The sequence below is a fragment of the Scaptodrosophila lebanonensis genome, unplaced genomic scaffold (genome assembly GCF_003285725.1).
Source record: "Scaptodrosophila lebanonensis strain 11010-0011.00,11010-0021.00 unplaced genomic scaffold, SlebRS2 tig00000024-arrow-pilon, whole genome shotgun sequence".
Classification (NCBI taxonomy): Eukaryota; Metazoa; Arthropoda; class Insecta; order Diptera; family Drosophilidae; genus Scaptodrosophila; species Scaptodrosophila lebanonensis.
The window spans coordinates 5,457,398-5,472,677 of NW_022060538.1; the positions used below are offsets into that span (position 1 = coordinate 5,457,398).

A 15,280-nucleotide genomic window follows, 5' to 3' on the forward strand; every position below is an offset into this window, starting at 1 on the left:
CATAATATTTTCTTACGTCACTTGACACTTTTCTAAAAGCTACGAGTATACTGCAGGCTCTGCGAGTGTGCGTTTCAAACGAACACTTTACGTAAGTTTATATATGTTGGCCAGCGACAAATGTCACTGCACATACCTGTCTGCCCTTTAGCCGTGTTTACAACCGTTACCAAAACGTTCGAGCCCATATAAAACTGCACTGTTAGCTGCAGCGGCGCGCTATTTTATTCAAATAAAGCGGTGCTGTTTTTTTTCAACACATTTATGTACACTCGTATGTGTGTGTGTGTGTTTCGATTCACAGTTTTCATTTATTAACTAATTTAGATTTACGTAATCTCGAACGGTTTACCTGCCTCAGCCCGTCATGATTACACGCAACCAAGCAAGCAACCACACACTCGAGGTCAATGATCAGAGAAATTTACTTTCAAAAAAATCTGTTTTTCAGTTTGACTTTGATGGTGGCTTCGACTGAAAAGCGCTCGGGCACTGAGCGGAAGCTTAAACGATTGTAGAAATTAATTTATAATAGTCAAAAAAAAAAAAAAAAAACAAAAAAAAATTAAATTCGAAATGAGAAAACAAAAGCATTTAAAAGGCTTTTGCAATAAGCACCACTTATTGATCATGTGTGTGGCTTTTACAAACTCACAAGCTCACGAGTGTGTGCAAGTGTGTGTGGTAAAGAGTGTCTGGTTGGGTGTGTATGTGTTCATAACTATTATTGGGCACAACAAGTTGCATGGGCGTCAGCTCAGCCATAGCATAGTCACAGCCACAGCTTCAGCTTCAGCCACAGCCACAGCCCAACTCATCAAGTCAACGAAATAGCTTGATGATGACGACTATGAATAAGTACAGCTACCCACCTGGGCATAATGCATTTTGCCACACTTGAAATCGCAATACAATGAATACATCTGCATAATTAATTCCCACTAACGACAACGCCGTCGACGCAGAAGACGACGATGTCGGCTCAGACATAATGAGGTGGATGTTTTGCACTAAATTGAAGGCAACAAACGTGCGGAGGTTGTTGACTTCGTCTTAACTCTTTTTGGGGGACCGCTCTTTGCGTGTGTTTTTTTTCTTTTCCACTTTTGAGCCAAAGCCCGCTTCATTGTCTTGCATCTGTCTTGTCTGTCTGTCAGTCTGTCTGTCTGACTGCCTGTCCCTATGTAGGTGATTGTGATTACACTGTTTGGGGCAGCTGTCGTCTCTGTGCACCACCAAAATAAAAGCCACATGCCACACAGATGTATTTTTAATTATAGTCATTTGAAAACTCAATATTTGCGCTTTGAGAGCATTGCCATTTCCATCGCAATCGCACCCCCTTAGCCTTATCTGGGTGTTGATTTGCATTGCAGGTTGGCCAAAAAATTGCACAAGTTACACAATAAGCTGATGTATTTTTAATTATGTTTGCCAACACGCACTTTCGTTGAGCAAACTCCAATTTGTAAGTGTCATTAAACGCAGCTGTCCGCGCTACCTTCCCCCAATGCTTTGGCCCGGGCCCAGGGCCCGGTTTGCTTTTCGGGCCAAGTAACCCAAGGTCCATCAGCATGAGCGCATTATTGTTATCCGAGCATCTACAGCAGCAGCATTGGCGGCACGGCCTTATCAAAAGGTATCCAGTTTTTTTTATTCCTCTTCTCCTTTTTATAAAACGAAATCAAATTGATTTCAGTTTCTTTCTCACCATAACTTAAAAAAAACGCATTGTTGTTGCCAAAAAAAGAGAAGAAGAAGGAAAATACATATAAAGACGAATCAAAAAACACGCCTGCAAAAACTGGGTTATAACCTTGAAATATACAAAAGAAACGTTTAATTTCGAACTGTCGATAAATTCAGCTCAATGCGATGCGATGCGACAGGCTTTGACACAAAGAGGGCGCAGCTCTGGCACCAAAGAAAGCCCTAAAAATGGGGACAGCAGCAGTTACAACAACAATCATTAACTATAGCTAAACATATGCTAATCAATGCTGTGCTTAAAACCGATTGAATTTGTTTTACAAATGAGCCGCGGCCCAAACCGGGCTGCTAAGTCCAAAAAAAAAAAAAAACTTGCGTGTTGAAATCGCACAAAATTTTCCAAAAGCCTCAAACTCAGACGACTTTGCCACCACCTCCTAGGCTGTTGCATTTTAAATTGCCAAAGGTCAAGCCATAACGGTGCAACATCAGCGTCATACCCATTGCGTCGTCTTCATCATCATCATCATCATCACCATCAGCAGCAACAGCAGCAGAAGAAGCAACATTGCATTGCCCCACAGTCTGGCTCTGACGACAAGAAAAAGAAACCGAACAAAATACAGCTATGCGTGTGTGAGTGGATTGTGAAAAATTAAAAGAAAAAATTAGCCATGATTGAAACAAAAATTTAACAAATCGACAAGAGCCGTCGAGAGTGAAAAAGAAGCAAGCGAAACTGGATAAATAATTTGAACAACCGCGCACTGAACATGCAAGAAAAAGAGCCAAGGTCATTGCGAAGCTGCTGGCTCGGCGGTGGTGGGGACAACTGTCCAGACTCCGAGAAAGAAATGGCTAAAAGATTTACACATTTATGTTTGTTACAGCCAGACACGCAGCTAGCCAGTTAGCCAAACCGCAATGGCCGTCTGCTATCCAGTGTATAGTATATATAGTAGTATATCTTCTTTTCGTTTTTTTTTTTTTCTTTTCTTGGAAGTGCTGATTGGCGCAAGTGAGCGGTAGAACCACTTTCAACTTTTAGACTGTATTGTGGTGTATGGTGTATGGTACTTGGCCAACAACGTGCAGTTGATCCATTCACGACAATACTGCTGTAGCTGCTGATGATGATGGCGATGATTATGATGGTGATGGTGATGTTGCTGGTGCTGGTGCTGTTGTCGAAGATCGCCGGCGTAGATTCGCAAAAGTGCTGCGACGTGCTGACTACTGTCTACCCTCAAACATGTTTTGCGCACACACACGACACTCCACGATTCGACAATTCCACAATTCCACAATTCGAAAAATCGACAAACTGCTGAAATCCGGTTGCTCAAAAATGTGTTAAGTGGGACGAGCAACGAGCAACGAGCAACGCAGCTCCTTTATAAACAACATTATTAACAATGCTGACAAGTGCCGGCAAAATGCCAAAACAAAAACAAAAACCACAAACACAAAATCAATTAACAACAGCAAGCAAATCCAATAAAAAACATAAAAAAATTGAAAAAAGAGAAGTGAAACAAATAAAAAAAAAAATCATCGGCTCGAGCAATCGTTTCTTGTGGCCCCATTGGCAGGTGTTGATCAATAAAAATGCAACTGGCCCCGGGTTTTGTGAGGCCTACTCCACTGCCCATTACGTAAGAGGCATGCCAAGGTGTGTCCAAACACACAAGTCATATGTATATTTTGAGAATCTGTCGTCCCACATTGCACAAAATGTATTGCCCAAGCCTAAACTTGAACTATTGACAAATAGCGAGAGAGCGCTGCGAGAGATGATAATCATTGCTGGAAGCATGGAAGAGTGTGCTTATCACCCAGTTCAGTTGCTGTCTGCCCACTCGGAAGCGGCAACTGAACTACCTCAAGTTCAGCAAATTGGGTTATCTCTACACAGCTAGAAAAGTTGGGATCTGAGTAATCCAAGAGTAATCCCCACATTTCAACCTGAGATTTGAGACGATTTTGCAAAACGAATCGTTAAATTTTTTATTATTTACGAATATTTTCAAAATGCGCTTTTGTAGAAAAACGAAAAAGTGCAGTAATGAAACCCTTTTCTTGGTTAATTATATTATTCTGAAACAAATGTATTTTAAGGTAGTTTTCTGAAACTGGAGGACTAGATTGAAAGAGGTGCTCGTTTTCTTTAAATAAATAGGGTGCGCAATTTTAACATCGTAAGTAACGTGCTTAGCTAAAGCTTGATACAATTATTTAATATTCTAATAACAATTTCTGATTGAACAGATCGTATATACAAGTAGTTGATATTTTGTCCATTTGTTCAAAGTCCCTTTACTGCTAGGGCAGTCTCAGTTTGATGAACTTTTCGAAATATTTTTGTAATTATATGCTTTGCTCGCACTGTGGAATTGTAGATTTTTTTCGCAGTGGCTCGAGCTAAAAAATTGACCAATGCGAGATAAGGATTAGCATAAGTCATGCTCGAGTATTTGAGAAGTTTGGCGAGTGGTTCAGTATTTGCTGGCAGTTGGAACGTGATAGATACCCAAAATATACTAATTTGAAAAGATGATGATAGGCCTGTGGTTGCTTTTTTTTGCATTGCTTGGTGGCACATTTTTGGAAACCACTGCGCTCCTAAATGGCGAAAAGAGGGTAATCGACAAGTGTTTGGAAAGCTATGGAGGACTAACGTCGGATAGCGGCCAGCGTCTGCAAAGCTATACCGAATGGTCGGAGCATTATGAGGAGATTCCATGCTTCACACGCTGCTATCTCAACGAGATGTTCAATTTCGAGAACGACGGCTTCAATGAAAGCAAGATTGTGGCGCTATTCGGAAAAGCGACCTACGAGGCATGCAAGCCCAAATTGGAAATGAGCAATGGCCAGAGGGGCAGTTGTGAGCATGCCTACAGCGGCTTTCACTGCATTGTCAGCGTAAGTGATAAGAGTGCATTGACCGCTTCAATGACTATCAGGCTCATAATAATATTAATAAAAATTATAAATAAATATGTGTTTGCTTGTGTGTGTGACAGCTGGAGAACGATCCATTCATCTTGATTGCGAACATGCCGAATATCACGGACACTGCCAAGTCGGCGATGAAGGAGTGTCTTCTCGAGATCGATCAGGCGGAATGGAAACGCATTTCTGAATTTTCACAGTTCCCCGTCCAGGAGCCAATACCCTGCTACACCCGCTGCTTCATCAACAAGCTGCAGCTTTTCAACGAGCGCAATCGACGCTGGCGACTCGAAGATATGCGCCGGGAGTTGGCCGTCCCACTGCCCAATGCAAATGTACGCGGTTGCCACAGACTACGTGCACGCAATCCCTGCCTCACCGTCTACCATCAGTTCACCTGCTATGTGATGGCCAAATAGGAAAACTCCAATAATTTGACAATTTTCAAATTTCTATGATGAGTTGTAACGAGAAAGTTTGATGAAATAAAGTAAACCAATCCACCGTTGTGTTATCTACAGTTTATTTTTTTGATAAAATGTAAGTCTTCTTTTCACATTTACAGGAGTGGGTACCGGATAATGCGGAGTGGAGCCCGCTCCTCCCATTCCAATCATATTTGCTTCTGAATACAACATCAATGCTCAAGAAAATCAAACAATTTGAACAGTATCTATTCACCGATTTCAGTTTTTAAAATAATATTTCAAGCACATCTTTTCGCCTGAACTTGAACTGAAGAAAAGTTAAACTACTCTCTTATTGTGAAGTAAGAGTGGACATTGCAGATCTTTTTCTGGGAAATGTAAAAAAACTGTATGCAGTCAGTCAAGATCTTTTCACTTCAACAACTTTTAATATCTTTGAATTGGACTTTGCCGATATTGAATGCGGGCAGACCCCATTTCCTCCACCTATTTGAAATCCCCATTAATGCAGTACTGCTGATTATTTAAAGAATAGGTTCATCCTTTTTTAAGAGTAGTGCCGACTTATTTTATAAGTACTATATATAATACATACAGTCAATGCTATGTTAAAATCGAAAGTGTTAACTAGTTTGCAGTTGCTTTTGTCGTCGTCGTCATTGTTGCTGTTGTTGTTGTGTCAATAGGCTCTGCTTCCAAGTTGCCGTTTAGGCGCTCCCAGCAGAGATATTCCTCATACATCCAGGCACACTTATTGTCGGCACGCAGACGCTGCTCCTCGCTGCTGCGACAGGATTCAAAATCGTGCTGGTCGTGGCGACTGGGTCCAAAGGCCTGATGCCAATTGCTCAGCTGCCAATTGCCCGTCTTGTCGTAGAAATGCATAGCACCTGCAAAGCATTCGAAGAGGCAGGGAATGCTCTCCTTGGGTCGCAGCTTGGTGTACTGCAGCAGCTCCACGTTGCTGGCGTTCAGCTGGCGGGCGCATTGAAGCAGCTTTGTGTAGCTGGTGCCTGCATGCGTTTCGGCCTGCTTGAGGCAGCGTAGGCCCCGATAGGCATAGGTGCAGCCATCCCGCTGCTTGCGCTGCAGCTCGTAGCGACAGTAGTTGTAGATATCGGCACCCAGCTCGTCCACCAGACGCTGCTTCCGCCACTTGTTGGCGTCGATGTCGAACCAGCCTTTCTCGTGGGCGAGGCAGCGCATCAGGCAGGGCAGCTCCTCGCTGCTCCAATCGACATAGCGCTCAAGCTTTTGCAGATCGGCGTCTATGTGCTCCGGTGTGCTCAGGGTGCGCAAACATTTCTCCAGAATTTTGGCATCGCCGGCCAGATCGGCTAGGCTCTGTAATACTCTTTAGTAACTACATCATCGTTTTTTAAAGAATAACGTACCGCTGTGCCCAGGACTAGCAAGCTGATGAATAATTGACAGAAAGTTCCAGCAAACGATGACATTGCACCGCGCGCTGCTCTCGCTTAGAATGCACAACGAAAACTGCTGCTCCGAATGAGACGCGCACTTATCGCTGGTGGCGTCGATTTCTCGCGGCAACTGATGCATGCAGGCGGGGTTATCAGAGGCGCGATTAACGCTACAAACAAATTGCAAAGCGACTTAGTCCGATTAATACAAAAAGTGCTTTCGTTAAATCTCTAGATTCGAGCAAGTCCCACTATGGAAAGATAACAGAATAATTCGTCAGATCTGTAGAGGAAATCATCGATCAAATGGGGAAACTCAACATTTCCTAACAAGGTATTGAAAAACAAGCAAGAGGACAGCTACAAAATCGGTATGAAGATTACCTTTTTTTTAAACAGAGTACTCGTGTCAAGATAAGTTGTTGCTATTTACATAACGACATTAATTTTAGATGAATCAGCCTGCTTAGAGAACTCATTTTATTGTAGTGTATTTTTTATTTGACTAATCCAATGACAGGTTTTTTAATTTGCACTGCAATATTGAAGCTTTTTTCCGGCAGCGATTGCATAAGTTAAAATTATAAAAACAGAACACACGCGACGTGTTTCTTACGCGTTGTGTAGAAAAATCATTATTTTCCAATGCAGCTCCGATGCAGAGTATATTCTGAATTTGAATTTTTCTCTCAGTTCTTCGCTTTCTACTGAAATAAGCGTTAAACTCATTCTCTGCCATCACTCCTTATCGATCACTTCCATGGAGGTTATCGGCGGCAGGTTGACGCCACCGAGTTCAATGAATGCAGCCTCTTGCATGCCCGCACTCTCGGCTTGTCTTAGGTCAGTTTTGTGAATAGTGAAGGAGATATTCTTTATTGTCTTTTTTTAGCTAGCATACAGAGTTGATATCACAAATGAGACGCTTAGGCGTAGGTTTTGCGCACCACGTGGCGATTGATGGGCAGCCAACAGGAGAACACTCGATTGGCCCAGGTGCAGGTGTCGGACTCTGCCTCGTTGTGGTCAATGCACTTCTCCAGGCCATGACGCACCGACTCCAGATCCTTGTGATTCTTCGCCGTGAACTGGGCAATAATGAATTTCTCATCGAAACCCTTGCGCTCGTTGAACAGACCCATTTTCTCCACCCAGCACTTGACGTAGCAGCTGGTGCGTCGGTGTTCTGGGAACTCGTAGTTCAAGAACTTTTCATAGATATCATCTGGCACACGGAACTCCTCGTGGCACTCCTCGTGCGCCCGTAGAGCATCCTCTTGAGTGCGCAACTGATATTTGGCCGAGGACTGCAAGGCATAAGATTTATAGTGGAAAATAATAAGTTGTGGCAAAGAGACAGCGGGAGGAGATGGCCTTACCTGACCCACGACTACGCAGAGGAGCAAAAATAGAGCATGGAATTTCATTTTGCCGTTTTCCTTTTACTGTTGACTGACTTCTGGCAGGGCTTGCGTGCGAATGTGCCAACAGGCCGCGCTAAGCGACTAAATCGCGTAAAGATTTTTCATAATTTTTATAGCCGCTGCTGCAGTCGACGTCGACGACGACGTCACCGTTGCCTTCGATGCTGCTGCATATGCTGAAACGCCTGACAACGCTTTGTGTGCTGTCGTAAGATAGAAAAAAAATTAAAAAAAAAAAAAACCGAACAGGCTGGCTAACTGAAACCAAACCAAATAACACGCCAAACTCGTTGGCACGCTTGCTTGCTCGCTAGCTCTCCGCCTGGCCAACACTTTTGGCGGTTGGTGCTTGGCGCTTAGAGCTTGGAGCTTGGCGCTTGGCGCTTGCTGGTACCCTTGCGTCAGTTTTAGTTTGCTCTTTAAAAACGAGCAAGTAAAGTGAAGCAGCGGCGGCGACGGCATTAAACTGGTTTGACAACGGCTATACCCTAGACTGGGGCAGAGGCTGTTGTTGTTGCTGTTGCTGTGGCTGGGGCTGCTGCGGCTGTGGATGTGGCTTCGATGGCTGCGGTTTCGGGACCGCTGTCAACGGCATTGTTGGGCCTGCTGCGTCTACCAGGCGTTATATAATCGATGGCGGCCGTATAATGGTTACGTTTTGTTTAAGCCAATTAAACGATTTGTTTTCATGCCACAAATTCACTTGGCCTGCGCCACACATTTGGACCCGATGCTGCCTTTATTGTTGTTGTTGTTGCCATTGCAGTTGCAGTTCCAGTTGTCGTTGTCGTTGGTCATGGCAAGCTGCAAGTGAAAACAGTTTTTTATGCGTCTTGTTGCACAAAATTCTAACACCTCGTCGCCACTTCCGCCATGCAATGTCAACCAGTTGGCCGTACAGTTTTTTACATTGCTGTTCAATTTTATTTATTATTTGACACAATGCACGACTGCAGCTGCCTAAATAAATTAAATAAATAATTCAATCACATTTATTTATTACAAAATAATTTGATCGTTTTGCGAACATTGGCACTTTAGTAATTAACGGCCATTTGTGTGCTGGATGTGTTGTCCGTGTGGAGTGCTGGTAGATTTACAGATTTGGCAATCAAATTCGATTTAATTTAAAGATCGATTTTAATTAATTACGCTTCAGAAAACTATAGGAATTTATATTGAATTATTCAATAATATATTGAAAATGCACACGTATTTTGATTATCTATCTGGAATGTGTTTGGTTTGAAACGTTATTCTCTTGGACAAGATGAAGCCCTGAATGGTTGGCATTTGAAGTTTAAAACGATTCAAGTTTCAACTCTACGATAGGTCCACTAGTAACCTTCATTGTGGTTAAAGAGGGCGACTATTATAAGTAATCATATGGCTCCGCATTTTTACGAATGTAAATAAGTCTAAGGCTAAAGGGTGCGGTTAAGTTGCGGTCCAGCAGATCAAATTTCCCCCAGAGGACAATTTACGCTGCTGTAATCTACTTCTACCCGAATATATGGAATCCAGGATTGGAAAATGACTGCGTCGAACCGCAAAAGTGTCCTTCAGAACATTCCAGCTTAATAATGAATGAACCTGAATCTGGTGCAAATCAACTGCCATACCAGCAAACAGACTGACCTGAAAACCCGCAATAATAATAGCCACAATAAGCAGATCCAATCCGATAAGATTTGTTCTAGGAACCTGTATCCTGATGGCATCAGGCATCATTATTTACTGTTGTCGAGTGAGAACTAAGGATTAAAATGTAAATACTTATAAAAAACAAATATTATTCGATAACAAAAACAATTAATCACATACATCAGCACTGCATGTTGTGATATTCGATTGAAAAATCGGTATTGGATTCAAAAATGTATATACTATACTTCTTTTTTTTTGGATTATTATAAATAAATCGCTTCATCTTTCATATTTCAACACATGTAAATATTTTTAAAGCGGTCACAGCTGTTGAACAAAAACTGCATGACAAAAACAAAAAAACGAAGGAAATTGTTAACTAAAAATGGCAATTTTAAAATGCTGCCATCGCCTCACCCATAAAGCCTTTCGCCTCTATTGCGACTTTTTGCGCAATTTTGCGACTTTCGTTTCAATTATTGTTGCAAAAATTGTCATAAATTTAACGAAAACTGGTGCTTGTTGATGGGCGCGCTACTCCCATTCCATATAAAAGTTATGTATTTATTCCAAAGTGATAAAATGTTTGCAAAATGCCCGTAAAATAAAGACTAATATACGTATGTATATTTATTTATGCTGCCAGTTTTTGTGAATTTTATAATTCGTTTATTTTCTCTTGCAAGTGACGCGTCTTTGACAACCAAAACTAATATCAACAACTTTATTGTTGTTTTCAAATCATTTCGGGAGAAATACTTTATGTTTGTGGTGAGTCTAGCTGGAAATGATAATATCTATATCAGATGACTAAATCATGTAGCTTGCTACCAGCAATATGATTTAAAAACAGTTTTTGTTTTATAAAAATAGTTCATTCATGAATATGGAGACCAAATTGCATTTTAGGAATTTTGTCGTAATATCTGATGGTGTTGATTTATGTACGATCAAATGCAAAAGAAGGGTGAGAAACAGTAGTGTAGAGCTTGCGGATAATAACCATGGAGGACTAATGTTTTGTTATAAGACAAAATAATAACAATATAATAGTTTTCAGTAAGCGATTAGATAAGAGTACGGAAACAGTATCGTATAAAAAAGAACAGAGATCTCTTTTCAAATACAGTGGTGAGTAAATAGTTACGATAATAAAACCGTTTATTGCTATAAAATGAAATTAATATTAAAATATTCAAATTAATCAGTGCTTAATGAATTTTACAAATTTTAAATTGGCGCTGCATTAAAAAATGTTCAAACCGCAAACCTTGGCCAGAATGTAATTAGCCTGTAAGCTGTTCTGACAGCTACAGAAATGCTTAAAAAAATATTCATATAAAGAGTTTAAACCTAAATATTCAAGCTATGGTTTTGTTGGCCACAATTTATAATTTGCTAAAGTTTTTGTTATGTTTTAAAAACTTTTAATGGAACAGCTGTCAAATTTATAAAACTAAATGGCTCATAACAGGCTGTACGTATGTGGATTGGCCGAGGCGAGAATGAAATGTTTTAAATGAAACTTGAAAATACAGACAACTAGGCCCTTTCTTACCTTCTTTGTTTTGGTTATGCACAAATTTTCATTGCCATGGAAAATGAAACACATTTATTATTGTTGCAGGCCACAAGAATACAATAAAAATTGGCAAAAAATTACAATTCAAAACCGCATGCAGGATGGTTTTTGTGTGTCTTTTTGGTCAACAAAAGCCAAATGCAAACTCAATTGCCCAACATGCACGAAGGCTACGCCACAGGATATCCTGCTGGCGGCAATTTTAGGCATATCGAACGCCTTGACCAGCAACAGAAACCAAAGCAAACAATGAAATTTTACGGCCCTTGAACAAAATGCAACAACAATAACAAAATGCACTCAACTAGTCCACGACACTAGCCTACATACCAATCTATCTATGTATGTGTGTGTGTACTAGTGCATATGTATTTGGAAGGCGTTCGATTCGATCTATAACCTGTCCCACCTATAAATCAGAAATTGAGCTGTGGTTTCACGTTTGTTCCCCTTTGTTTCTCTCTCTCTCTTTTTCGATTCTGGTCATATATTATGAACTCATATTAAAACATTTTACACACAATTTCGGTGCAGTCCCATCTAGCCGGAAGCTGAGAGCCTCGAGCATGCGGCAAATGGAAGCATGAATTATTATGCACCTAGGCGTATACGCAATGTTTAATTTTCAACTCGAGTGGCGCGCTCCAGACATAAATTCTGCCGCCGTGCACATTACAAACGACTTGTTCAATTTTTCTATATTTCTATGTGTTGTCTTTTTTTGCATCCCAAGCTCTGCCGCTCGACTTCAAAATTTATTTTTCTGCACACCCAACACACACATCTAAACACACGCACACACACACACACTCTTGTGCACGTTGCACTGACCAAAAGTAGGAAATGCTAAAGCAAGAAAATATGTGCAAGCTCGTACGAGTTTGTCGGGGTAGTTACTTTTTTTTTGTTGTAGTGGAAGGGAGGGGAACCGGAGGCAGGGGCATTGCGTGCCCAGGGCTGGACGTTGGACGCCAGTACCAAGTACTCGTACACATGTAGAAAACTAACAATGCATAGAGTGTTCAGCAGGCAGTACGTACACTGACAAAAATCAGTACAGTGAATTGAAGTCAAAGCGCTTCTTAAATCTTCTTATGTGTGTAATACTTATCAACGAATGTTTTCAAATGGGTTTAAAGAAATCATGAAGTGGTGACTATATTTATGCTTTGTCTATTTGTAATTCATTTTCGAACTGTACTAATTATATTATGGGCACCATTTTGTTCTCAACTGGGTATTTTCGAAAGTCTTTATGACAAATACAACTATTGTACGCGTATATGCATGCAGAAGAGAACTGTAGCTTTGTTCACAATATGTATGGAGCTCCAAGCCAACATCTCGGTCACGATCGAGGAATTGGATTACCTTCCTACCAGTTCCAATTACAGACTAATGTCTTACCACATAAATAAAGGTTAAAAATGTAATAGAATAACTAGAAAAAGGCAAATTTTGAACTACCAATGAAAAGAATGAAATCAAATCCGATTAAGTAGAAGGAGAAATATTATCATTCCGAAAAGGTTTCAACAATTCTTTCTCCCAGTTCAGATCGACTAAGTTTTCGGTATTTTAAACAGAAAACCGAAATTAATTTCCTCTGCGGAGTATAAGTACGTGGAAGTCCATTTTCAAAGCATTGTTCCTTTTCTTTAAGTGTAGTGACAGGCAGGCTGGTATTGCCCGGTGGCTGCGTTGTCGTCGTCGTCGTCATCATCAACAGCATCGCAGGAGTAGCAGCAGCAGCAGCAGCAGCAGCAGCAAAAATTTCAGCCATTTGTCCTGCATGCTTGCGGCATAAAAATATGCCAGGGCCAGCATTTTCATGCGGGTCATCTACTGAGCAGCATTTGAAAGTCATGCGCCCAGCAGCCCACACCTCCAACTCCTGGCCCTTTGCCCTCAAGAGAGTTTTCACTGAGTTTTCGGCTGGCTAGTTGGCATGTATGTGCATGTGTCTGCATGTGTGTGTGTGTGTGTGTGTGTGTGAGAGGAACTTTGGTAGGTATGTTTGGGCTGCTTGCAAAAATCATACAAATAAAAAAATAGTTGGACAGCTCGGCAGAGTACGAGTACTGTGAAGAAAGAGTGTAGCTGGACGAGGGGGCTGGTAAGAGTTAGTGTGCGCACGTTTAGTTGCTCGCCAACAAATGGACTCTGGCTGGAAAATGCTGCTGGCACTTTCACAAAACATTCGAAACACAAATAAAAATCCACAGCATGTGGATAGGAGATGGTGGAAAGTGCAGCAGCAGCAGCGCTGGCTGAGACTGTGACTGAGCCAGAGACAGAGGCAGAGATAGAGGCAGAGACAGACTCTGAGGATACCGCTGCACAAAATCATTTCAAATGCAAAATAAAATTTTATTTTGTTTTACTTTAGCGCTGCTGTTGTTTTTCACTTGCCGCCGCAGCCTGTCTGCAAGTTGAGCATGTTTGTTTACGCTTCATCATGTCGTCGTTAGTTGCTGGTGGTCAGATAGTTAGATGGTCAGCTGGTCAGACGACCAATAGAGATGGCAAGTGGTGGGTGGGGGCTGGACAGCATCGCACCAATGACACGATGACATTTTAATATGGCCTGTGTCCGTAACTTTTGTTTAGTTTGGCCGGCCATAGTCGCCTGCCATTTTGCCTGGCATTGTGTATTGTTTGACAGTCATCGCTATTTGGTTTTGGTTTCATTTTGGTTTTCTCCTGCACACCCCGGTACCCCCACCCGCTATTTGTCTGTAATTTGTGCGCTTAATTTGCGCCATGTTTTCCAGCTGACGTGAGCATTTAATGCTCATTGTATGACGCACGTTTGATTCGTATGCTTGGCGCAGTCGATTTCAATGCCGAATGATTTGTGAATATGCTGATCTGTGTGTGTGTGTGTGTGTGTGCGAGTATTTGAAAAAGCAGCAGCCTGCAGCTGCGGCTCATTGCATGCGTGTGTGTGTGTGTGTGTGGTTGGTGGGTGTGGACATCATCGGCAGACAGCTAATTCAATTTTATTAAATATTTTTTACGCTTTTCATGCATATACGTATAGTATTTTTGTTCGTTTTCTTCTCTTTAGGTAAATTGCTGCTTGATTTGTTATGAATCGAAATCAAAGGTAATGTAGCGCATAAAACCAAAGTCACACACATACACACGCACACACAAACACATGTTCACAAACACCCACCCGTCACCTACAGCATGCCACCTTTCGCGGCACGTTCAATTTTTCATTAATCATGCTTCAATCAATCACAAAAATGCGATTTTATTTCATTTCCATGCGTATTATATGCGCCGATATGTACATTTCTTTTACAGATCGTGTCGCGCGTTGTGTTTTTGTTTTTGTCTGTCAGACGGCATGCGAAGAGGTAGGCAGGAGGGCAAGCACATAATCTATAGGCAACATGTGGCATCAGAAATGTGTCTTGCACATTACGTATTTAACATACATATCTATCATAGCATACATATATTGTAGATATGCTTACAAGTCTGAGTAAAAAAAGGAATGGACTGTTGAGCGGCAGAGAGATTTGAAAACTTTTAGGCTTAGCTCAATGGCGAAATGTTAAAAATAATAACAAAAGCGAATTACATTTTGTTACATATAGGAAAACAAATGCAAACTGATAACAATCACTCTTTACGATAAAAAAAATTGTTGCGTATGCAAATAATTGTAATTTCAATTTAATCCGAAGTTACTAAAATCACTTATTGAATGACATTTATGTTTGAAAGGAGATTAAAATATATCACACCCATTTCTTCTTTATTCTGTACGTATTTTAAACTAAGATTTCAAACCTTGCATTTTGCCGTAATTAATAGAAGTTAGTGTAAATCAGTAAATCAGTATAACCGCAAAGGGAATCAGCTTTGAATCGATTAAGTAAATATTTATTCATACGCAGAAAACTTATAGTAGTATTCAGTTCGTCCGAAGTCTACTACAACTAATGAAATTCTTGGAATTCAAAGCTTAAGTTTTTAAATTAAATTCTTTTAGAATTGTGATCCAAGAGCTAGATTAACCAAGCTTTAAGTTTTGAACGAGTCGTCAATACTTGCGCTAATTAATAATTAATCTAATTATTTCGGCCAATTCCC

The 15,280-nt window shown here is 41.0% G+C and overlaps 2 protein-coding genes across 2 annotated transcripts; one reads left to right on the forward strand and one right to left on the reverse strand.

Annotated features, from left to right (window-relative positions):
* The first annotated feature begins 4,164 nt into the window (after nucleotides 1-4,164).
* LOC115620775 lies at nucleotides 4,165-5,188 on the forward strand. The gene is made up of 2 exons (XM_030514184.1): nucleotides 4,165-4,635; nucleotides 4,737-5,188. The coding sequence occupies exons 1-2, from the start codon at nucleotides 4,264-4,266 to the stop codon at nucleotides 5,082-5,084; spliced, it is 720 nt and encodes a 239-aa protein (XP_030370044.1). The 5' UTR covers nucleotides 4,165-4,263; the 3' UTR covers nucleotides 5,085-5,188.
* A 441-nt stretch (nucleotides 5,189-5,629) lies between these two features.
* On the reverse strand, nucleotides 5,630-7,967 carry LOC115620776. The gene is given in 3 exon segments (XM_030514185.1): nucleotides 5,630-6,435; nucleotides 7,442-7,824; nucleotides 7,897-7,967. Coding segments are annotated over 3 exon segments (1,146 nt in total). The 5' UTR covers nucleotides 7,945-7,967; the 3' UTR covers nucleotides 5,630-5,720.
* Between the last annotated feature and the right edge of the window lie 7,313 nt (nucleotides 7,968-15,280).